Here is a 26,283-nt window from a genome sequence, read left to right on the forward strand (position 1 = left end):
AAGTACTTAAGCACTTACAACACGTGACAGACATGCTAGAAACTGGGATATAATGAAAGCAATAGTCGCTACCTTTAAGGAGCTCACATGCTTTTGGGGGAGACAAGGCAGAAATAACCAGGGTACATGCATGATGTCAACAAAGAGTTTTTAAAAAGCACTTCACAAAGTTTACTTCATGAATTCCTCACCATGAGATGAGATAGAGAATTATCTAATCTATGAGACAGAGATAGATGGGGCAATGGTTAATGTGCTGTAGTCAAGAAGACCTGATTTCAGACTTGGCCTCCAAAACTTACTAGTTGTGTGACCCTGGGCTATTCCCTTAACCCTTGTCTGACTCAGTTTACTCATTTATAAAATGGAGATATTAAAAATATCTAACTTCCAGAGATGTCATGAGCACAAAATGAGATACTATTTGCAAAGTACTTTGTGAACCCTAGAGTGTTATATAAAAAAGTTATTATTATTAATAGATTATTGTTCTTGTTCAGTCGTTTCCATTTTGTCTGACTCTTCATGACTCCATTTGAGGTTTTATTGCCAAAGATAATGAAATGGTTTGTCATTTCCTTCTCCAGCACATTTTACAGATGAGGAAACTGAGGCAAACAGGGTTAAGGGACTTGTCCAGGGTAACACAACTAGTAAATATCTGAGGCCAACTTTGAACTCAGGTCTTCCTGACTTCAGGCTCTAAGTCCTATGATCATAAATCCATTTCTCTTTCCAGTCTGTTAGGGATCCTAATATGGGACAAATGATTGCTTTTATTTTTTTCCCTTTTGAAATTTGTAAAAAAAAAATCTGTGTTTCTCTCAATCTTTTTTTTTTGTATGTCCCTTTCATTCACTTCATTCTTTTTTTTTTTTTCCTACATCTTTCCCTTTTGCCTCCATAAATGTGGGATGTTCAGTGTAGGAACAATTCTTTGCCAAGGTTGGAATTGAGCCATGTTCAGGTTCTATTGAAAACAGAAGGAAGCAAAAATCACTTTTTTCCCCTTCCTCTCTTCCTACCTCTCCACTGTCCCTTTAAATTTCTGTCCTGAGTAAAAAAGAGGTCATGGTGACTTGAAATATACCTTTTCTAAATGCCTTACATGAAGGCTTTAAATCCCTCTTAAAAGGTAAGGTTCTTGAAGTTCATTCACATCTGTTTTAATATCTTTAACACTAAAAGCATCAAATTATTTCAGATAAGAAATTGGCCATTTGTGTATAATGTAAAATGTTAAAAAAAAAAAAAGTAGGCATAGGGACTGGAACTGTGATGCTATTGATATAAGAAACTCCTGGTTGAAGAATTTATGAATCTACCCCATCTATCAATCCAGACTGGCACATTTCCTTCAACATCTAGTCTTAGAGAGATACTAGAGGAACAACTTTTTTTAGGCTAAGAAAGGATGAAAATATAGAGGGAGTGTGTATGTGTGACAGAGGCAGACAGGGAGAAAAGAGGAAGAGAAAACTTCTTGGTGGCTATGACATTTTTTTTTTTAATAATTGCAAGGCTGTGGTAAGCAGTATAGTGGAGTCAAAGGAAAACTGTACCAGGAAACCTGGATTCTAATTACAGACTTGGCAGAAATTAGCTGCATGAGCTTGGACCTTACTGAGACTTAGTTTGACCTTACAGAGATTTGATTTCCTGGACAATAAAATGAGAGTTGGATAAAATTATCTCTAAGGAACCTTAATGTGTGAAAATCCTAAAATGTCCCTCTATTTCACAACATTTACATGTGCCCTCACACCAATTCCAGTCCACTTTTTTTTTTTCCAGTTTGGGCAATCATTGTGTTGTTTGCCATCCTGAAAGTGGTTTTGAATAACTCTCCATTAGGACTCTTCTCAAGTTCAGCCTCATAATGATTCCTAATCTTTTCCCTCAACTAGAGAAGTTTTTATCTTTACTATCTCATCACAGTGTAAAACTCATGCAATGCATATTTCTTTTGGATAAAATGGATATGTTCAAGCCAAAATATTTCCTTATGCATTTAAAATCTTACCTCCCTCTCACATTCTAAAAAAAATTTTGAGTGTTTTCACCTTACTTTATTCATTTTGGGGTTTGCTCTTTGACCCAATTTTTATAGCATTTGGTGTGTCTTTGTGAATCAGAGCATTAGAGAAGTCTGTCACAAAGGACTATTCCATCAGAGAGGGGCCACCTAAAGAATAACAGTCTCAAAAGCCTTAGAAGACCACATGCGCTTCAGACTAGCTGCAGGAAGAAGTGTCTTGTTATCAAACACCATAAAGGTAGGAAGGAAAATACCTGTCTTTCCTGCATTAAGGAGAAGATACTTCATGCTGGCTTTTAACCAGGAGGGTTATGATGTTAATATTAATAGCCAATATTTACAGTGTTCTAAATTTTACAAAGTTTTATATATATAATATGTGTGTGTGTACATATACACACACATGTACATATACATATACACACAATATATGTGTATATATTGTGTGTATGTAAATGTACATGTTTATATATCTGAATATACACATATGCTCATGTGTATAATGTATATACCTTCATACATATATTTGTGTATTTTCAGTCATGTCCAGCTCTTAATGACAAGAAGAGTTTTCATGGCAAAGATACTGGAGGTGGTTTGCCACTTTCTTCTCTAGCTCATTTTACAGATAGGGAGCTGAGGCAAACAGGGTTAAGTGACTTGTCCATGGTTGCACAGCTGGTAAGTGTCTGAGGCCAGATTTGAACTTAGGAAGGTGACTCTTCCTGACTTCAGGTCTGGCACAGTCTCCACTGTGACACCTAGCTACTTTATATTGGTGTATACACACATCACATAAGCCCCACAACAACCCTTTGTGGAGGGTGCAATTGCTATCCTCATTTTAGAGAAAAAGAAACAGGATTGAGAGAAGTTAAATAACTTGCAAAGGTTCATGTAGCTTGCAAGTGTCCAAGAATGGATTTGAGCCCAAGTCTTCCCAGCTAAAACTTTAGTGCATTATCCACTAGATCACATTGCCTCTAGATGAGAACCTGAAGGAGGCCACTGAAATGTCTTTCTATTACTTATAGTATAGGAGATCTGGCAACAATGGATGAGAGAGGAGATTATTCTTCCATTATTCCCTGGCACTATGACTGTCTTGCCCTGAGCATATAACTCCCAGTGTGAGGGCATGACTTAAGATAGGATCTAGGAATAGGTGAGGGAGCATCAAGAGAACAGTGGTGAAATGATCCTGTCAGTGTGTTCCATTTTTATAAGGTTATTTCAGAAGGCCTAACTTTCAGCTCATGCCCTTTTCAGGAGCAAGCTGTGATGGTGTAGTTCTGTTTTTCCTCTGACTTCAAAGTCATGTGCAAAACCTTTTCTAAATGCAGGCACATAGAAGGAGGATAAAAGAGGGCAGAAAGCAAACAACCCTTGTCCTCCGATCAGAGTTCACATTTGGTACATCCTGTTTATTTGTTAATGGCTCTCTTGATAACATTGATTTCCCTTTTGACCTCTTACCTGTCTGGACCTTTAGTGTCTGATGCTTTAAGCCCTGTCTGCTACTCTGACTTAACTTCTTGGCTGCTAGACTCACTTTCTAGACTATTTCCTGTCAAGTTAGACTCCTGATCATTTTGGGTGACAACTCTACTCAGGGGGAAAGGAGTAGTCTTGGGAAATGTGTTCACCTGATATTGTTTGCAAGTTTTAATGGCACAAAAGGCAGTCCAAAATCCCATCAGTCTTCTTATTTATAGTGTGTGCTATGGAAATTGATTTACAGCTGGTCATACCTTTCTTTGAAATTATTACTATATTTATTTCATACATGCTCATCTCATCTTCCAAGCTTATTGAGGGCAGAGCCTTTACTCTCTTTTATTTCTTTTCTATGTTCCAATTCCAAGAGTATCCATTCAACATAAGGTACACAATCAGTGCTACCTACTATTTGACTTTTTACTGTTTTCATTTCTCGTCCTTATGAGGCTGAATTCAGTTAATTTGGTAATCCACTAGGATTTCTGGCAACGAATTCAGATAAATCACATAAACAAGTACTAGCCCAAGTGGGACCTAGATTTGCTACCTTTCTCTGGCTTTCTAACTCATCAATGCCAACTTCTCAAAGACAATGGCTCACAAGGATTTTTATAATAGGGTTTCAATGGTTCCTTTATCAAGCTGATCCCAAGAGCAGGTAGCCTCACATTCACATTTAATAGTGTTCTTTCAAAACAGGTTGACATTTTAGTTTATTTTAGTTTATCTCCCCACATTTTCTTTTTCTTTTTCCCATTTTGACAGGACAATGTGTAAATGACTAATTTCTGTATATGGTTTATAATACATACATTTTAACTAAAGTAAACCAATTCTTCATTTTTCCTTAGTAAATTATTTCTCTGGCACTAGAGAGACAGGAGAAAGGCCTATCTAATACCCTCTTAATATACTGCAAATGTCTTTGACCTGGAACTTAACACTAGCACCAGTACCATCATTGCTATAATACAACATACAGAATTTATACTTATGATTACATAAAATTAAAGTTCACAAAACACTTTCCTCACAACAGTCCTGTGAAATAACAGTAGTATTATTACGACCATTTTAGAGATGGGAGGGGAAAAAAAACAAAAAAACAAACAAAAAAACCACTGAATCTCAAAGGTGTTGAGTGACTTGCCAAAGAACATACACATAATTTAGTGTCAGAGAAGTAGGGTTTTTTCTTTACTCTAAATTCAGCATTTCTTGCTACCCACCCACAGGGACCCACATACACCCACATAAATACACATATACTATACATTATATGAGTGCTAAATAGCTCAGATTTATGTAGAGTTTTAAATTTTACATAAAGTTCTCCTCATATACTAAAACAAATGTTTGTAGCAGGTCATGGAAGCACTGTTATAATATAAGTATTCCCATTTTACAAATGAGCAAATTTAAGGCTGAATTGGGGAGGTTGAGGTAATTGCCCAGAGTGTCAGAGTAAAGAATAAAATAGAGGTTTTCTGACTCTCAGGACAAGTTACCTTACCACCAGGTGACTTGCCTTCCATGTAGCAGGTAATAAAAGTTAAATTTGAATTTCCACCTAGATAAGAAGTCCCTGTCTCTATTTCTACATCCTGTCTCTGGGGTCAGCTGTGAGCACTTCTACCAACCTACAGGCAGCTCCAGTTTTGTCTGAGATCTGTGGACTAACCAGAGTGGAGGTATGAAGATGTGGATGTCACCATCCTCAGTCAGTGTCACCATTCCTGTTTCATGCCTATATCACAAATTCAGGAATTCCCACTCAGGGAATCCTGGCACTCAACCCTGGCCCCCTCTGTATTTGTAGTTTCCCTGAAAAGAGACCTTGGCAAACTTCCAAAGGAACCACAATTTATTCTGGGGTTAGGCTTCAACAACTGATAACTGAAGAAACAGTAGAAACCAGGAAGATGGAAATTACCCTAGTCTACAGTATCAGGTCATTTCATTTACACAAAAAGTAGGGAGCAAATTTGTGATTTCATTGATATAGGGAAATTGCAGGTGAGGAAATTCTTTTCTAAGGCAATCTGTAGCCTTAGAGATTTTCATAGACCTCAGAGATCAAGTGACTTGCCTAGGATAGCAAATATGTCTCAGAGACAGCACTTGATTCAAAGTCTTCCCAGCTTTAAGGCCAGTTTTCTATCCAGGACACCACAGTGCTTCTCATTCATTCACATTGTGGTAAAAATAAATTAATAAATAAAAGCATATTAGCACACAAGCCAGGAAACAATGAACGGAATGGATATTAATGAGCCATTTATAAAGCTCAATAATGTTCTCTTGATATTATCCACACAAAATTAAAACTTGGGATAAACATCTTAGACATCACATGAAAATATCGGACAAGAGCCAGCAGCAAAATGCCTGAGGGATGTTCAACATCCAAAAATTGTGCAAAAGAAGTGGTAGAATTATAATGTGTGATACAGTGTTCCATTACTTGCAAATGACTAATTTCCTATGCTGTTAAAGTGCCATTACATTAGTCTTTATCTGATTTCTTATTGGGCATAATTTCTGCTCTTCACAAATCATTCCTTTACTTTCAACTTTTACTTTGGTGCTGAGATTAACCTCTAGATCACAAGTCTGTAACTGACTTTATAGATTCTTAAAACTTTAAAGGTAGAAAGATCCTTAGGGATTATTTGATTCAATGTCTTCATTTTATTGTTAAAGAAACTAAGGCCTTTATAAGTGAAGGGACTTGCTTTACATCACAGATACTAGGAGATCATCTACACCAAAACAAAAGAAATGGAAGACAGCATCATAGGTAAAGTGGAAAGAATGGTGAATTTGAAGTCAGGGGATATGGTTTCAAATTCTAGTAGGCAAACTAATCAGTTATCAAATAACTAATTAATGACAAATAAGTAAATTTTATTTTTGGTATCAAAATGATGGGGTTGTTTGGTTGTTTCCAGGAAAATGTGGGGTTATTAAAGAAGCTTTGCATTAGGAGATTCAGCCTGTTGTCTTACCAAACTCATTTTCCCCCTGAACAATCTGTCCCAGATACACATCACTGATCAATTAATTTTCAAATGCATATTATAATCTGGGCAAGGCATTTTCTTCATCTACTTGCTTTTTTATGGATGGATAGCTAGAGCAACTATTTTGAGTGACAACAGATCTCTTTTGTGAGGCTTTGTAGCTTTCCTGAGTTGTAACCAGAATAATGTTATTTGCAAATAGGAACACCTGGAGGACCTTCCCTTTCACCAGGAATATCTCTTCAACTTGGAATTTGTACTGTATCTCCTCCATCACAGTGGCAAATATTTTCGGAAAGAATATATTTCCGGGGCAGCTAGGTGGCATAGTGGATGAAGGACTGGCTCTAGAGTCAGGAGGACCTGAGTTCAAATCTGGTCTCAGACCAGACACTTGACACTTACTAGCTGTGTGACTCTGGGCAAGTCACTTAACCCCAATTGCCTTGCCCAAACAAACAAAACAACATTTCTCTATTTTGTGCCTTACTGATTTTGATGAACTGATATGAATGTCATTGAAGTTATTTATTTCATTATATCTTTTAAGGAATGTTAAATAAGTTTAATGGTGTTGCCCTATTTCAGCAAGACAAAACACAATCATCTCCAAAGAATTAAAAATGAGTGTCCCCTAGATTGGGGCAGCTGGGTGGCACAGGGGATAGAGTGCCAGGCCTGGAGTCACAAAAACCTGAGTTCAAATCTGGCCTTGTTCACTAGCTGTGTGACCCTGGGCAAGTCACTTAACCCTATTTGCCTCAGTTTCCTCATCTATAAAATAAGCTGGAGAAGGAAATGGCAACTCATTCCAGTATCTTTGCCAATGAAACCCCAAATGAGGTCACAAAGAGTCAGACACAATTGAAATGATTGAATAACAACAACAACAACAACGATGACTATCCCTTAGACCAGGGGTGGGGAACCTGCAGCCTTGAGGTTATGTTGGCCCTTTAGGTCCTCAAGTGCAGCCCTTTGACTGGATCTAAACTTCACAGAACAAATCCCCTTAATAAAAGGATTTGTTCTGTAAAACTTGGACTTACTCAAAAGGCTCCCATGCAATGACCTAATAAGCCACATGTGTCCTTAAGGCCATGGGTTCCCCACCCTTGCCTTAGCCTGAGTCAGTGAGTCAATTACCATGCATTAAGTGGCTAATATGTGCCATGCACTGTGATAAATACTGGGAATACAGAAAGAGGCAAAAATTCCCTGCTCTAGAGGTCACAGTTTAATGGGGAAGACACCAAGCAAACAAATGTGTACAAACAAGGGTTACACAGAACAAAGAGGAAATAATCAACAAAGGGAAGATACCAGAATTAAAAAGGATTGGAGCAAGCTTTATGGAGAAGGTAGAATTTTAGCTGGGACTTGAAGCCAGGATGCAAAGACGAGAAGGGAGAGCGTTCCAGGCATGGGAAACATCTGGAGAAAATACCTGGAGTTGAAACATGAGTGATTTATTCATGGAATATCAGGAAAGCAAATATCACTGTATCAAACAGTATATAGGGGTAGGGCTGATTTAATATAAAATGAAATTGGAGATCAGGTTATAAAAGGCCTGGAACTCCAGAGGATTTTGAGTTTGATTCTGGACGTTATAAATAGCCATTGGAGTTTATTGAGTAGGGTGGGGGTGAGGGGTGACATAGTTGGATATGGACTTCAGGAAAATCACTTTGGTAGTTGAAAGGAGGTTGGACTAGGGTAGGGAGAAACTTGTGGCAGACAAAATAATCACTATGTTCTTCCAGTTGTTCAGGCATGATGATTTGAGGATCTGAACCAGGGCACTGGCAGTTTCAGAAGACAAAAGGGGAAATATTTGAAAGATGTTGCAGTGATGAAATTGACAGTCCTTGGCAATAGACTGGATATGGTGAGGCACAGTTAGTGAGGAGCTGAGAATGGCATAAAGCTTGTGATCATAGGGGATGGAGAGGATGGTGGTATACTCAAAAGTAGTAGGGATGTTTGGGAAAGGGGAGAGTCGGGGTAGGGAGAGATGAGTCCAATTTTGGATATGTTGATTTAAGATATCTACTGGACATCCAGTGTGAAATGTCTGACGGGTTTTTGTGATATGAGACTGGAGGTCAGCAGAGTGGTTAGTACTGAATAGGTAGATTTGAGAATCATGAGAATAGAGATGATAATTAAATACATGAGAGCTGAAGATCACCACGTGAGGTAGTATAGTGGGGAAAGACAAGTGAGATTGCAACAGAGATCTGTGGAACACAGACCTAATAAGCATGACCTGGATGAATATGTAGAGTAAAAGACTAAAAAGGAGTGGTCAGATACATAGAGGTAAGTGGAAAAGTGTCAAAAGAGTGTAAGCAGGCTGCAACAGCCTCACACAAGGCTGTTAGTTCTTTTCTGTCATGAACCCATTTAGAAATCTGGAGAAGCCTGTGGATCCTTTCTTAGAATTACATTTTAAAAGCAAAAAATAAAGAACAATTATATTTTAAAAGCAAAAAATAAAGAAAAAGTAGAAGTAAAAAGCAATACAATTATATTGAAAACCAGTTACTGAAATATTAAAAACAAATCAGGGACCCCAGATTAAAAAAAAAAGTTGCTGCAGAGGGTGGCGAGTTTGTTGTAGGAAAGAGACACAGATATGGTCAGAAATCTAGAGGATATTTAATTGAAGAAGTTATACTAATAGACCTCTGAGGTCACTTCCAGTTCTAAATCTATGATCCTAAGAACCATGGATTTTAATATAAAGTGGCAAAAATGACCTTTTTGGAATCACCAAAGATTGGTGGGAGGTCCACCAATAGTAAAAAATATGATAATGGATGAGTTGCAATGGAACAAATTAAGTAGAAGATGAGGCAGGGTAGCATTGTACACCAAGAAAAAAATTAATCTTCATAAAAATCGACAAATCTAAAAGCAATGGAGATGAAGGTACCAAAAGCCCATAAATATGAACATCTATGATGGTTTGAGGGTCCAAACCAGGTTGATGGCATTTTCAGAAGGGAGAAGGAAAAATATTTGAAAGATGTTGCCATGGTGAAATTAATAGTCCTTGAACAGATGAACATCTATTTAACATTTGTCTCTTGAAATTGTGATCTAAAAAAACAAAATGAAACAAAAAATCAGCAAAATAAAGTCAGATTCTACATTTCAAGGTCATTCTACTAATATAGATAGGAATTGATATTATAGGTTATCTAGAATCCCTTAGAAGTTCTTTCATAATAGAGATGGAGTCACAATGTGTGAATCACACCTATGTCTATGGCCTGCATTCATTTTGTACTTTAAAACAGAAATCTGGAACAAGCATCACATCATCTGGAAAATGGCTGAGTAGGCCCAGATTAGATCAAGATGTAATTACAAATATTTAACAAAATAAATTTTAAAAATTAATACAACATACATAATGTTAATTTGTAGCTTTGTAAGGCAATATACATCCTGCATGTATCTCTTTCTATTTGCATTTGATATCACTCTTCTAAAAAAATACTGATAAGAAATACTGGCTATTCATATTAAGGTAGAAGCAGCATGGAAGATGGAAACTATTACTGAAAGTATCAGAATTGTGTTGTTCATAGGCCAGTTGGACATTGATTGATTATTATACTTATAGTAGCAAGAGATACACTGACCTTACCAACCTCTAATTCTCTGTGACTTATAGCTCTAAATGCATTATCTCTCTGGCCATCTTTCATTTTTGCTCACTTATAAACTTGTATACTCTACATTTCTGTGCCACTGTGATTCATTTTAGTGTAGGTCCTCAAAGAAATGGAAAGGTGTAATGATGGTGATAAAAGGCACAGTGGTATAAGCTTGTTTTGGAAGAAAGAAAAAGCCCTACTCCTGACTCATAATAGCTATGTGTTCATAGGTAATCCACTTATCCTCAATTCTCTTGCCCACTCTCTGAGTCCAATAAGTTGCAGATTAGCTATGTTGGCGAAGCATTTCAATACAAAGCTAATTAAATCAGAGATCCAGATTACCTACCTTCCAAAAACAAAACAAAACAAAACAAAAGAGAAAAGATATTAAACTGTTCATATGTTCCTGGTGTACCAGGGAAGAAGATAATCAAATTTCTCTCTTTGGTTTAGATTAGTGTTTTCTTCTTCAATTATAATACCAAGTAATATACAGCTTTTTCCCCTTCTTCACACATATTTGAGGGACAAGAAAGTAACCATTAAATTCAGAAAAAAGAAAGATACTTAATTTGTGTGTACATCGCATTGAGAAAATATAATATATGCAAAACTTACAAAATAGGTACACTGCGGGTATTCTTTTGTTTAGCAAAAAGATTTTAAAGAATAAGTTCTTCATGCATTTAAAATAGGTTTTAATTTATGAAAATTCACCTGCACAGTCCTTTTCTGGATGACAACTATTGTTTAAGTGAGCTGTAACTTTCCATGCCTACTGACTTAAAATGGAATGGTAAATGAAGCTAATGTTTCACATCCAGCTCCTAGCATAGAGCAAAGGAGAGTGTTGGGTTCTTTGTAGGGATGGGTGTTGGTAGACTGAATATTCTCTTCCTTACATCTTTTTTTTCTCTAAGTCTATTTACAATTTATACAATTTCAAATGGCATTAAGAAATGAATGCTGACATTTAAGATGCATTAGCTACAGATTTTTTTGGAATAAGGTTAATGAGGTACAAAGAAAAATAAGGAATGATCGTCATATCTACTTTTGTTACCTACCTTAAATACCACTGTCTTCTCCCTTTTTTTATTCATTATAATTTTTGTTCATTATTTTTAAAGGAGGAAATTAAATGACAATGAGAAAAGTAGGAATCTGAAATCTACTTTTTTTAAAATTCTCATTTATATGGTGAAGAGATAATCACTGATTTAGTGACAATCAATCCATCCATCTAGTCTCCAGGTGGAAATGTGTGCATTTTCACTGAAAGAAACTGAATGGGAAACATCTTCGTAGCTTTGTTGAAACAAAGGAAGGATTGACTCTTGTGATAACTATGTTTATGGCCTGTGTGTAGTAACTTTTCACAAGAAGCAGCACAAATATCAGCACACGAGTTCTGAGATTGTAGAAAATCATGAAATGTAAGAAGGCGAAACCAATAGAAATATTAGGCATTAATTAGCACTCTGTTTTAGGCTTGGTAATGCTCCTCTAAAACTTGAAGTATGGTCATAACCATTTCAAACCATTTGAGACTAACTCATAATTTCTCTAATCAGCTCATTACATTGAAAAATTATTAAAGTATATCTGTCAGATTTTATTACATGCAAGTACATACTGAATTGTAAATATGATATGACCTATATTACTTTGTAAAACTTATTTTTAAAGAGGTAGTACTAATCCTGTTCTGTCTTCCTGAAAGAATCATGTGCAGCCTAAATCTGCTTTACAATTGGTTGACAGGAAGAAAGTTGTCATCCTGTTTTCATCCTGTTTCATCCTGTTTCACCTGGAGGCCTAATTTTAAAAACTTAGCTTTGACAGTTATGAGTTCTGTAACCATGTAGAAGTGACATCTCCAACCCCAGTTTTCTTCCTCTACTATGGAGACAACATTTTTTATACTTCATCTATCGCAGGCTTCTTGTGAGAAAAGTGCTTTGTAAAGCTTAAAATACTTAATGTTAGCTATTAGTAGCAAAAAAAAAACATTAAATGTCTATTATATGCAAAGTACTTATGCTAATTATTGAGTGTTCAAAGAAAAAAATTAAATACCGTATTTGCCCTTATGGTACTTATAATTTATGGGAAAATATAACATATATAGCCAGTTCTCACTTTACATAAAGTTGAATTATGTAAATTCAACTTTATGTAAAGAATTATGAAAGAAATCAGCAGTCCAAAAAAACACAAAAAGTAAACAAACAAAAAAACTATGTTAACTTTACTGTACTGTACTGTGCTCTCTCTGTTTCTGCCCCTCCCCCAGCTCTGCAGCCTCCCATTCCCCCTTACCTTGAGACATTTGCCCCTTTGCCCTTCTACCCCCATGTCAGTCTTCTGTCTGCTCATGTGTCACAGTTCTGTCCCCATCCTTGTGTGTTACCCATCCTCTCCTGTCTATATCTCACCCCCATATGTCTCTCTCTACCCCTAACCACCATTTTCTTCTTCTTGGTTCTGGCCTGGCCTCCATGGTGGCTAGCTGTGCCCCTCATTCACCTCCTTCTGCTTTCCCTTCTCCCTCCCCATACTCACATCTCACTCTCTCTTTTCTCCGTATAGTAGGGCAAATTCACATTATATAAAAATACTTTACATAGATGCCTGCAGAAAGTCCACTTACCTAAAACAAGAACTATCTGTAAATTGGTGTGTAATATATGAATATGGGTGGCTAGGTGGCACAATTTATAGAGCATTGGGTCTGGAGTCAGAAAGACCTGAGTTCAAATCCAGCCTTAGACATTTACTAGTTGTGTGACCCTGGGCAAGTCATTTAACCCTATTTGCCTCTATTTCCTCATCTGTAAAATGAGCTGGACAAGGAAATGCCAAGAAAACTATAACACTATAACTATACACATATCAAGTCTTCTTATCATCATTAAAGACATCAATAAAAAAACAGAGTCAAATGGAGAATTATCTAATTTCTACTTTGCCAGTGTACATAAATAATCCAGGTAATGCAAATAGGTTTAGGCAACGAAGTAGAAACATGTTATGTGGGGCAATAAAATCTTGGAAACTTGTTCTAGAAATAAGAGAAACCACCTGCTGCAAAGTTCAAAACATTGTTTTTTATGAGAAGCATTGTGGCCTATGGGATAGAGAATAGGCCTTGGAAGCAAAAGGTCTGAATAAAGTTTCACTTCCAATATACACTGGCTATGTGACCCAGAAAAACTCATTTAACTTCTTAGTACTTTCCACACTGAAGGGGTTATGAATGGAAAAACTTTAAGAAGACTTGCTCTAGGTAATTATAATTATAGAGAGTATGCTGACCTGTATAGGTAGAGGGAGTTTCCTCACGTAGGAGATCCTTGTGCCAAGGAAATAACAGGTTCAATCCCTGTCTCTTATTCATTTATAGAGAAACAAAATTAGAGAGAGCTACATTGCATATCCAAAGAATTTGAGATTTAGCTTTCCCTATATGGCTCCTCAAAGAACCTTTTTGTTATACCTATGATTCCACCTTGACCAAAATCAATCTTGACAAGAAACTCACCTTTTCATTACCAATCCAAAATGGATCTCCTCCACAAGGGCCTATTGTGATTCACATCATTTTACACCAAACCCCTCTGCTCTATGGTGAGAGGAACAAGAGGATTGGAAAAGAGTGATGTTACATCAAATCTACTGCTAGAGATGGAGAATAAAACAAAGACACTTACTATGAATGCGTCAATTAATTATGGCCTGCTGTTTGATACAGGCATTACCCAGAGTCACAGACATAGAATTTACTTCAATTAGGAAGAACAAGTCACAGAACTCTGATACACTCAGACAATGATGAAATTTTTAATAAACAATGGATAAATTTAGTTTAGTTCAATTTAGAAATCATCATGGGTTTTAGAGCCACAAGTTACATTGGAGATCATGTAGCATGACATTTTCATTTTATAGATGAGGAAACTGAGGCTCCTGCTGAATGAGTCAAAATATCAAAACTAAATTCATAGTTTTTTCCGCTAAACCAATCCCTCCACCAAAAATCAGTATTTCTGTTGATAAGGACATCATTCTTAAATCAGTAAAGTTGAAACTTCAGAGTAATCTTCTCTGTCCCTCATTCCCTTCCACATCTAATATACTGTCAATGTGTATTTCCACAACATTTATCACATCAGTACTTGATTCTCTTCTCAAACTTCCATATTCCTAGTTGAGACTTTAATCATCATTCCCTGCCACAGGGTCTCTCTTCTCTAAAACCTTTTTCATATACTGGTTTCCCAAAATGTCCTCCTCAGTATCATTTAGAGGCAGTCCAGTTCTTGAAGGCTATCCTGGAAGGTACTACTAAACTGGAAAAATTTCAACCGTCAGCTCCAAAATTGACTCCGTATTGTCCGAGAACCAGTATAAAGTAAGTTCAGGGAGGTTCATTACCTGGTAAGTCATAGGATGAGGAATTTTCTAGCCTTCAAAGTTTTCAAAGACCATCTACTATGTTATAGAGAGGTTGAGATCTCTATCAGGATCATTGCTTTGGAAAACAACAATATTCCACTACTTTGAAGTAATGAAGAAATGTAGGGTTCAAACAATCCATGTCACTCCTTGCTCAAACAAACAAAGGCAAACAAAACAAAACTTCTGTGGCTCCCTATTACCCCTAGGATAAAATATAAATTTGTTAGCCTGCCCTGTAAGGTCCTCTATAACCTGCCTCCAACCAAACTGTCTAGCCTTATTTTACAATATATACCTTCATGTACTCCATGTTCCACTCACACTTCACTAACTATTCAACCCACTGTGCCTAACTCCACCTTTCAGAGCTTTTTTCTTCAAGGCTTAGTTTCATTCACAAATGGGGCAAGATTACTTAATGCTGAATTAGAGAGGCAAAATTACTCTTTCTCAGTTTTCTGTGTTTGATACTTCTAACATTTTTCTTTGAAGTTAAAATTATATTCTGAATTTAAAAAAGGTATTTTTTAAAACTGAGAACAATATACCTCAAATGTAAGAAAGGAGTAAAAAAGCACAGATAAGGTATAGGAAGAGAACAGCTAGATGCTTTATATTAGTCCAAGCAGACAAGTCGGGACTAAGTGCATTTAAGAACAAAGTAAATTTGATTGCTAAAGATGCTTTTATTAATCTTAAGAGGATCTTATAAAAGGACAGAAGTGACTCAAGAGTAGAGAAAGTAAAATGTGGTCCCAATTTTTAAAATCAGGCAGAGGGTAAAACTGGCAAATCTCAAGGATATTTCACTTTGATTCCTGTCAAAATTCCAGAGACTGTTATTAAAGAGAACTACTAATCACCAAAAGCCAACAGGGCTTCATTAAGAATGGATCAGACCTAATCAAATAATAGGATCATAAACCTAGAGCCGTGAGGGGTGTCAGAGGCCATCCAATCCAACCAATTCATTTCAAAGATGAGGAAACTAGGGAGTGTGTTACTTGTCTAAGAGTACAGATATATTAAGCATTTCAGGTAATCTGAACCCAGTGACTTGAGAATTATTATTCTTTCCACTGTCAAGACTATATGTATATATATATATTTTAGTCTGGGTTGCAAAATGATCAAATCAGTGGAATATTATGTACATATGCATGCATGTGTGTACACATGTGTGCATACACAAATATGTATATATGTATGTATATATAATACATATTATAATATATTCTAACATATGTGGTGTGTGTGTTTATAATGCATACCTTAACAACAGAAAGAATTTGAAAAAGTATCATGCTCTATTTTTAATAAGATGGAGCAATATGGAATAGATGATGTTAGGTAGATGGAAAAGTCATTGAATAATTAGACAAACTAGTTATCAACTCCTGATTCATCTTGGAGTTAATTTTCTATTATGGTGTCCCAGGAATTTTTTTGTGCTGCTTAAAATTTCTACTAAAGAACTACAAGAAAGAATAGATGGTATACTTAAATGCATTAATTGCCAGAGTTTAGATCCAAAAGGTTAGTGTTAAACATAGCAGGGTGCAATAGTTCATTGAAACTAATAAATTAATGATAGATAGCATTTATATAGTACACACATTTCATATAGCATTTAACCTAAATTCACTTAATCCTCAAAAATAACCCTGTGAGGTAGGTGCCATTATTCTTAGGCAACTAGTGGCAGAGTAGATACAGCACTGGGCCTGGAGTCAGAAAGAGTGTGACATTGGACATTTATTGGTTGTGTGACCTTGGGAAAGCCACTTAATGTCTGTTTGCTTCAGTTTCCTCAAACGGTATATATGGATATAGATAGGTAGTGAATAGTCATAAACATTTATTAAGTACCTATTATATTATATTCCAGGCACTGTGCTAAGCATGGGGATACAAATAAGAAAAAGAAAGTTTCTGCCTTCAAGGAGCTAATAACCTAATGAGGAAAGATAATACATACACACAGATAAAAAAGCAGGGACCCCAAAAGTACCACTACATGGATTGTGTGTGTTGTGGGGGAGGTTGATATTCATGAAGTCAATATTCGTGGTTCACTGAAAGGGAGCTGAATGGCTGATAGGAAATGAAGAGGTGGCTAGATATTCTTAGGCTGCTTTGAAGGGAAAATTTTGGAGAGTTTTTTGCTCTGACCCACAACCCTTCAATCAGAGGGGAGAGACAACTGAGGATACTAAAAATGTACTGAATGCTAAAGCTGAGGCAATCCGTATGATGAGATTTCTGGTGATGAGTTTATCCTGGGGAAAGTCATGTTCACGTAATTGAAAGGAAGGAGAGTATATGGTTGGGTAATAATAGCAGCTATGTCTCAGGGTTGTTGTGAGCACCAAATGATAATAATAATAACTACTATTTATATAGTGCTTACTTTGCTTTGGGCACTGTGCTCAGTGCTTTACAATAATTATCTCATTTGATCCTCACAACAACCCTGGAAGGTAGACCCTATTATTATCTCCATTTTATAGATAACTGAGGCAACTGAGGCAACATTTTACAGCAACTGAGGCAAATAGGAGTTAAGTGACTTGTTCAGGATCACAAGCATATTAGTGTCTGAAGCCAGATTTGAAGGTACTCTATTCAATGTGCCAATGCACAGTGCCTGGCACATAATATGCACAATATAAATGCTTATTCCATTCCCCTACCCTATTATTATCTTCCTCTGAAAGATGAGGAAACTGAGTTTGAGAGTGGTTAAGTGACTGGCCCAGATTAATACAATTAGTGTCTGAAGTAGGATTTAAGCTTGAGTCTTCTTGACTCCCAAACTCACTTTATCTACTGTACCTCCTAGTTGCCTAATTTTCAATCTCTAGGGTAAAATTTATGAGATTAATGCACATGCCAGTTCAAAAGATCAGTTTCACAAGTGTAAGCTGGCAGAGACATGATTAGAAAACTTCCTGTGAATAAGATTAGATGGCAGCCAGAAAAACTGATGTCTTAGAGTACATGATGATAGGCATAGTATCCAGAACCCATGAAGCAACTGTCATTATACAATATGTACTATATGAAGAAATATGGAGTACTATGTTTGATTCTAATGAGCACAATTTAGGAAGGATACCCCTGAGAAATTGAATTGATTCCAGAGGAGGACAATCAGAATGGTAAAAGAACTGAAGACTATATCATATAAAGGATCAGCTGAAAAACAAACAAACAAACAGCAAAACACCTGGGAATATTTAAAATGGAAAAAAAATTATACTTAGGGAGCATATAATAGCTCATCAAGTGTTTGAAAGGACCTCATTTATATAAAGGGGTGCTAGACCTATTCTGCTTGTCCCTAGAAGATAAATGTAGGTGCAGGGGTTAGGATATACTACTATAGACAAAATGTGTGATTATATGAAAAAGAAACTTCTTAACAACTAGTGTTATAGAAAAGAGCTAGTCAATTCCTCTTCACTGAAAGTCTTCAAATGAAGTATGGATGACAATTCATATTTCAGGGATTTTTTTTCTTTTTACATATATTTTGGTAATAGAAGAATTCTGAGATGTTGACATTCTGGAGTATAAAGAATGTTTGGCTGTATATTGGAAAGATCTGAGAAATGGAATCTACATATAAGCTTCTTCTGGTCTACATATAGGTTTTAAGATTCACAGGGTCAATATGTCCCAGGGAGTGCACTGTGATGAGAATGGGTAGAAGTGAATGAGAGAATACACTAGAAAAATGAATGCTATCACTTCTGACACAAAATCTTCAGACACATCCTAACAAATATTCGTTTTTTCCACTAATTTTTCTCTAATTTTCTTATTTTTTTGGTAAATTGTTAAGCCCAACTGTAACCTTAGTGAAAATGTTGACAATTTAATTCAATGTAGCAAGAAAAAAATGCTGCTTAGGTATATAAATTAGCCCCAGAACTGGAGGCAGGAATTCCCCCCTCATATAAAGTTGCAAGACCTTGCTGAGCATCTCCTATATGCCTGGGGCTATGTGAATGAGAATGAACCCATTTCCTAAGCTGATCCCACTGTGGCTATAACCAAGATTCAGATCTTTTCAGCACATGGAATGTGTTCTATTGGCTATGAATCAAAGAAGCACAGCAGTGATAGGCAAGGAGGAAATATAACCAATTACTTCAGCAACATAAATAACCATTTCATCAGTCTTGAATAAATATAACTAAAAGAACGCAGGGTTTGACTAATTGTTGAGCAGAATTTCACAAACAGAATTAGCTGCTATCTCTTTCTCCAGTGGCAGCAACTAATTCTATTTAGGATGCAAAAAGCAGGAAAACTTACATAGTCTTCCATAAATGGTAATGATTTCCTTTGATGAGCTCACCCTCTCTCAGTCTGCCCTGGCACAGTTACATATGCAGGATGTTGCTTGCTGTTTTTAATCAAAACACTTCCTTTGGAGTCATAAAACAATTATTAATATTTTTAAGTCCAACCATTGATCTATTTTAAAAATTCAATCAAACAAAATACTTACATTAATAATAAGACAGCATACTGGTTTCGATCCGAAAAATCCTTGGGGAAGGACAACTGTAAACGAAGTTCTTTTAAAGAAAGAGTAAGATATTAAAGACTGGGAGTGATGCACATGGAAAAACTAAGATGAGAAAGCTGCACATGCTTAGTGCAGGCCTTTGGTTCATTTACCATAGTCCTCAATGTGGAGCATTTTAATTTCAGTCTTGGTGATCTTTTTCTTCATGATGGCTTCTTTTAACAGGGAATTACTTTCCAATATGTAAAATTCTGTGGAGTGCAAAGAGAAAGGGACAAGATAATAAACCTGAGTGCTATCTGATTAGCAAGAGGCCCAAACACTATGCAATTGATGAGAAACACTGACCCCTTTAAATGGTGAACAATAGCTTTTAATGGAGAAATGAGATTTTATCCAGCTACTTTGCGATTTGAAGAATGAGAACCCCCTGAAGCATATTCAAAGCCCTCGATTGATTTTCTTTTGTAAATTCAGCATGCCATAGATCTACTGTTGTTAAACACAAATGCTTAAGCCACCCAGTATATATTTATAGATGACATTTCTTTTTAATAGGGTAAACACTTGAGGATGAATATTTCTAATCCTTTTCCCCCTTGATTGTTTTAAATATGTGGATTTCTTAGGACCAAACATTTAAAGTTAATAGACAACAGATCATCTTCACATTCTTCTGAGTGGGCAACCAAACCAATTAATCACATGTTCTATGAAACAGTAAAAAAAAAATGTTAATAATGCATTTATTATTAGTTTGAAATATGTCAAGATCACTATTTAGACATTGAACGTGAAAAGGCACCTGTGGGATGTACTTAAAACCAATTGTTATTTTCAAAGCAGAAGGAGGCCAAATGTCTACAGAATAAAAATCCTCTATATTTTCATGTTTTTACTATAGCTGGAAATCATGGGGAAAATATAATACAAATAAATAAATAATTGATTAAAAACTTTTTCAAAACATATTTGTTTGCCTATGCCTCAAGGATGGCTCTTATATTTTTAAAATTTAATTTCAACATATCTCCTAGCATTCAAGTCTAGGGGTAAAGAGTTCTCTCATTCACAGAAATTAGTACCTCAAAGTAAGTTGGAGTGACCCTCAGAGTCACTTTTCTACCCACATGAGGTGGGGGAGAAAATGGCCATGTGACCAGGGCTTGGAGTTGTGGTCTTTTTTTAAAAATATCCTTTTCTGTTCCAGGTGAAGGGAGTAGAGGCACCAACCACGGCCCTAGAATCATGCAGATCTTGGAACCCAGAAACCCAAGATGTTGCAGCCAGCCCAGCTGAGAACCATAAGCATCAGCGGTCCAGGAAGCTGAAGGTGTGGAGGGTCTCCAACTAGTAATTTGAACTTGGTATGGCTAATGCTATGTAGAAACTGAGCTAAAATGAACTTAATCCCTTTTCCTATCCCCTCCCTAGCAACTGAGGTGGCATGTGTGCTTGTGGTAGTAGGTAGATTACAAGGGATTAGGGAAAATTTTTAAAAATCTTATTATAAGTTTGAAGTAATTATTACTTTGGAAAAAAACCAAATTTTATCTATATCTATATCTATCTATCTATATGTTTGCTTTGTTTTGTTTCTAAAATGGGGGCAGTGTTCAATTGGTGAATGTTTAAAGCAAAACAAGAGAAGTAAGATCTTTGGACTCTCTCAGGGCACTGGGCAAGATGTGATATAACAGATCTGGCCCTTGGAGTGTGGGGGCCATATCGTATACCACACATGAGTCTACAAAAACAATCGTGTTTCAATTAAATCATTTTTAGCTAATTCAGTGATTTATATTAGCCTAATTCTACTCAGTTATTATGATGACCCCCCAAAATCTGACTCTTCCTATTACAAAGAAGATTCAGCTAAGACTTTTCTAATTCTTCCCCAAAAGTAGATGCTCTAGAAGTCCAGTTTATAACAAGAATAAAGAAAGCCCTCTTCATGTCAGTAACCATGACCATGATGTCTAAATTCCTTTTCTTGAATACTTACTCGAAGTGTTGTTGGTGTTGTGTACACTGACCACTGGAACACCTGGCCCTATTTAAGACATACGCAAAAAAGATATTAAGGAAATACTAGTAAGGATTCCAAAATAAGCAGCAAGTTTTACAGTGTCTCAGATTTAGAGCTTTAGAGGTCATGTACTACAATCTATTAATTTAGTTGAATAAGCAACTGTTAGAGATAAAGTCATTTTCTCAAGGTCATACAGTTAAGGGGGGATTTGAACTCAGGTCCTCTGACTCCAAATCCAGTTCCGCTTCACTAAATAGATAACTTATCTTGAAGTGAATTACCGTCAAAATTTTATTTAATTGGACCAATATCAAAAGTACTCTATTAACCAGAACATTTCCTCTGTATGTTTCTTCTAGGATGCAATGACAAGAAAATAGGAAAGTAAGTGGGGGGGCAGGGAAAGCATAATATTTGATAGTATTGGTATAAAATTAACTTAATTTTCTATATCTTGTATATCTCAATTTCTAGTGCTACACAATTAATATCTTTTAGGGTGTTGACCCTAAGAACCAAGAAATTATTAGAGGAAAACACTTCAGTTTTGTTAACTAGCCTATATTACCATGGGAAGAAGGTGGAGCCCTCATTTTAGAATCATTCTTGGCAACAATATTCAAAGCAAACTAAATGTTAAAGGTTAGTAACTTTGTTAACCAAAAAAATTCAGTTGAATAAAATATTTTCCAAGCACTCTGAGTAGTCAAACTATAGCAAATTATATTCAATCTGCACTGCCCCTAGCAAGTTGATTAAATAGACCAAGGAAAAATGTTTCTCCCTTTGCTATCAACAACAAATGAATGCCCCTCTCCAATCAATTTCAATTTCAAGTCAAAAGATAACTTATATAACACACTTCTGTGTGCTACCATCCTTTCTGCTAGAGTACTAGAACAAAGCCTGTTCTGTTATAATGACATTGGCAACATTATAATGGTTGGTGTCATTAAGCCTCAATAAAGAAATAGGTAGCTTCCTCACCACAGCCAGTCTGCCTAACACAATTAATTAGAGATACCCAGCATCTATTTGAAGGGGGCAGGGTAGTATATAATAATCCTTTCCTTGCTAATTCCATTCGAGCTATTACAAGGATGGATTCCAATGAGTAGTAGTTTGAGTGGGGCCACAGGGCCTCAGTTCAGACTTGATCCTAGAGGTTATAGAGAAAGGCTAAGTGATAAGATGGGGCCTAATTTTCAGGGTAGAAGCTTAATATCAGGCTTGGATCCTATCAAGGAGGAATGTGAGTGGAATCATGGGAACTGACTTGAATAGCAGTATTAGGCTAGGCTTCAATACTTGGGTCATCTTGATTCTTTATGTCAAAATTCTCCCTGTTCTTCCTGGATAATTGGTTCTGTTTTTATCTTGGTCACTCCCCTCCCAATGTTGTACAAGGGAGAAGAATTCTCTCTTGCTTCTCTTCTTTTCCAGAGGATGGAACAGTAGGAAGCAGAATATCTTCTCAACTTCCCTGCAGGCAGAAATGAATAGAAAACTATTCTTCTGGCAAAGTAGTAACCTGTAGTAGGACCCATAGGCAAAAGATATTTATCAATGATTTCTCTGTTGTCATTTACTTTTTGTCATAGTTTGTAATAGTCACCAATGTACACATGTACATATAGGCATGTGTGTATATTTACATATATTTATGCACATAAATCTGCATACGCCACCAGGTTGCAATGGTGAGCAAGGTAGACAGAACTGTCAGTTATTGCATAGCACAAGAAGACTACTTTCTGCAAATGTGTTGGGGGAAATCTATTCCATCCCTTTTCATGTGGTTTGATCTTCCTTAGCAGTTTACTTCCATGTGAGGTATGGCTTTCCTTTCCTATCTATTCAGTCACCATCCCTTCACAGTGCCATGTTTTGTTTTTGTTTTTGTTTTGTTTTGTTTTTCCAAGACTGGTGGAAAGTGGGAAAATTCCCACTCACCTTTTTGTTTTTTGTTTTAGTTTTTCTATCTCTAATACTAGGATTACTTTCCCAGGGATTTTTTTTTCTCCCTCAAATACATTAACTTTTATCTCTATTAAATATTTGGCTCCCATAAGCAGAGCCAGGAAAACAATATGCATCACATCTAAAGTAATGTAAATTGAAAGATAATGCCAAAGTAATAAAAATTAAATGTCATGAAAACATACTCATTGCCCCCAAAGAAGAGATATAAAAAACACTTCCCCAACTTCTTTTCAGAGGTGTGTGTGTGTGTGTGTGTGTGTGTGTGTGTGTGTGTGTGTGTGTGGTTGGGGGTGTCCACATATATAGATCATTTCATAAATATCAGCATATTGATTAGAATTGCCGAATTTTTTTGTATTCTTTTTTTTATTCTATTTAAAAAATTCTCTAGAGGGTGAAGGGAGAGGCACACAGGAGAAAAATCTAAAAGGCAGATACATAAACAAAAGACATCAATAAAAATCTGTTCAAGATTTGTCACTCAACAGCAAAGCAGCTTTCATGGGAAACGATCAAAAGAGCTCTTACTTTATATCAACTTAGGGGGAAGAAGAAGAAATTGTGTCATCATTTCTTTATGGGATATGCCCTTTGCTTCCCTTTCTAGCTCTCTCTTTTTTTAAGGCAATTAGAGTTAAATGACTTGCCCAGGGTCACACAGCTAGTAAGTGTCAAGTGTTTGTTCTGAGGCCAGATTTGAACTCAGGTCCTCCTGACTTCAGGGCTGGTGCTCTATCCACTGTGCCACCTAGCTGTTCCCCCTTCTAGCTCTTTATACAGGGACTGTGAAACACTATTTGGTGAATAGCCATAGCTAAATAGCATGGGGAAAAAAAAAAGACAAACTTTCAGCAATACAGCTTCCAAAATGCCAAGGCTTAGCTTCCATGGATGGAAATGGGTGGGAGATAAGCCACCTACCTTCCTTTGCAAAATAGCTAATATTAGCACTTTGCAAGCTTTCACATATTTTTGTCTGATTTGATCCTCACACAGATGATTAAACAGGATCAAAGAGTTTTGCCATTTCCCTAGGATCACAAAATTACTAATTAAATTAAGCAGGATTTGACTTCAGCTCTGTGGCTCCCAAGCCAGAACTCTATGCACTAGGCCACCTAATTAACTTTTCCCCAAGTGGTGATCATGAAGTGGTTGAGCACGCAGAAGATGGGTGTCTTGGCTCTCAAAAGGAAAGGGAAGAACACTATAATGGACTGAACAACAGTTCCCCACTGGCAGACAATTGTTGCTCTGTCTAATTGACTTTAGCAGTTTCTTGTCATACCTGATTTGCATTGCCCCATCATCACCCTACTTCATTGTCTGTTTGATCAACATGGTCTGTATTTTCTTTTATAAGATGGATTGGCCTATACCCTGTCACCTCTCCTTTGCTAGCTCAGCAAAAGAAGCCAAACTTGAGCTCCTTTCCCAATCTGTGGGAATGGCTATTCTACCTGTCTCCAGACACAGTCTCATTATAAAATTCAATCTGGAGTTGGAGAACAGAAAGAAGGAAACTATTATATGATGAAGGTTTTGTCATACTCTTCAAAATTAGTTGAGAAAACTCAGAAACCTTTTCTAGATGTAATGATTCAGATCTGTTTACCTCTTAGATTGCAATCCTCAGAGGATCTGAATTTATATTTTGAATTACATTTAAGTTCTAATTTAATTATATAGGAGTAATTTGTACTGAGCTCAAAATTTCCCATGATAATAAAGTATTTGATGGCTTTTTAACTTTTAATACTGTTTTAGTATGGTTATTATTTAATTTAACATTTTCTCTGTAGTCCAAGAGTTCCTGGTCATTTCTCTACCCCTCCCCAGTGGGGCCTTTATTTCCTAGGGATCCACTTCCAGCCAGTGGTCAGTGCCTAAATCACCAAAGGGGTTCTATCTTCCAACAGATTTAAGGTGCAAGCAAGCTTCACAACTATATCTCCATGTCTAGCTACCATAATTGCATTAGAACATATATTTTCAAAATAACAGCAAAAGTTACTGAAGGTTATAGAAGACTCTATGCCACAGCCCTTGTACATAATTAGCCATCCATCACATTGGAGTTCTAGCACAAAAAAAAATATATGAAACTCAAACCACCTCTGGGAAATGAAACTATATTTTGAATACAACAGAAGTGTTGTATAGAGTGCCCTGCAATATTTAACTGTCCACAATAGCAGCAACAAAGTATCTGTCCAGAATAACAGCAATGTAGAACTACCTAAAATAGTAATAAAATATTATTACCCATTAAGAAGAATTTTGTATGAATTCAGTGACTCAAAATTGAATTAAGTTGGGAAATAAGATTCAGTTTCCTATAAATTTCAATTCTCTTGATTACTAGTCCAATGAAATATTTCATTGCTCTTGCTACCTTCTAAAAAAGAACATGCAAATGATTCTGTTAATATAACACCTGCAATGCTAATATAAACAAATTTATGACATCTTCTAAATATACACATATTTTAAAAAATCATATTTTACTGGCAACATAACCTCTTTCTATCTTTAAATAAAGCCCTAAAAGGCAATCTGAATCCCAGATCATCCATATGTTATAAAGTATTACTCAGACTTTCATAAGTATTATTAAGAATTTATGCATACATATGTAACAATCAGTGACTAATATCAATAGATATTAGCCAAATAGAATACATGAAATAACTTTAATCAGAAGCCAAAAATTCTTCTCTTACCTTTACAATGTAATAAAAAATGTTGATTTGTAGGACTAAACTTCGCACTGAAATATGTGCACTGATCTTTCATAAAACTGCATGAAAGACATTGACGATTCAATAATCCATCAGTGGATGCACTGGGTATGGTGGGGGAGGGAGGATGGAAAGGTTAGAAATGTTAATATTCCGTGCAAGGAAGCATGTGGCAATCTTCATCAACATTAATGGATATTTTAATGTGGCTTGGAGTTTTTAAAATGTCAAGATCAGTTTCCATTATCAATGACAGTATAACGCTTGCCCTCTCTGTATGCACAGTTAACC

General features: G+C 36.2%; 1 protein-coding gene across 1 annotated transcript in view; it reads right to left on the bottom strand.

The window, feature by feature from the left end:
- Positions 1 to 26,283, bottom strand: part of DPP10 (dipeptidyl peptidase like 10) — a 956,967-nt gene that overhangs the window by 13,911 nt on the left and 916,773 nt on the right. The window contains exons 16-19 of the mRNA XM_078146817.1: positions 25,975 to 26,096; positions 21,242 to 21,289; positions 19,389 to 19,487; positions 19,216 to 19,285 (exon numbers count right to left, since the gene is read on the bottom strand). Coding sequence (XP_078002943.1) covers positions 19,216 to 19,285; positions 19,389 to 19,487; positions 21,242 to 21,289; positions 25,975 to 26,096 — 339 coding nt within the window. The remainder of the gene's footprint in view (positions 1 to 19,215; positions 19,286 to 19,388; positions 19,488 to 21,241; positions 21,290 to 25,974; positions 26,097 to 26,283) is intronic.

Source organism: Phascolarctos cinereus, unplaced genomic scaffold, assembly GCF_003287225.1.
Source record: "Phascolarctos cinereus isolate Bilbo 61053 unplaced genomic scaffold, phaCin_HiC Scaffold_726;HRSCAF=1367, whole genome shotgun sequence".
Lineage (NCBI taxonomy): Eukaryota > Metazoa > Chordata > Mammalia > Diprotodontia > Phascolarctidae > Phascolarctos > Phascolarctos cinereus.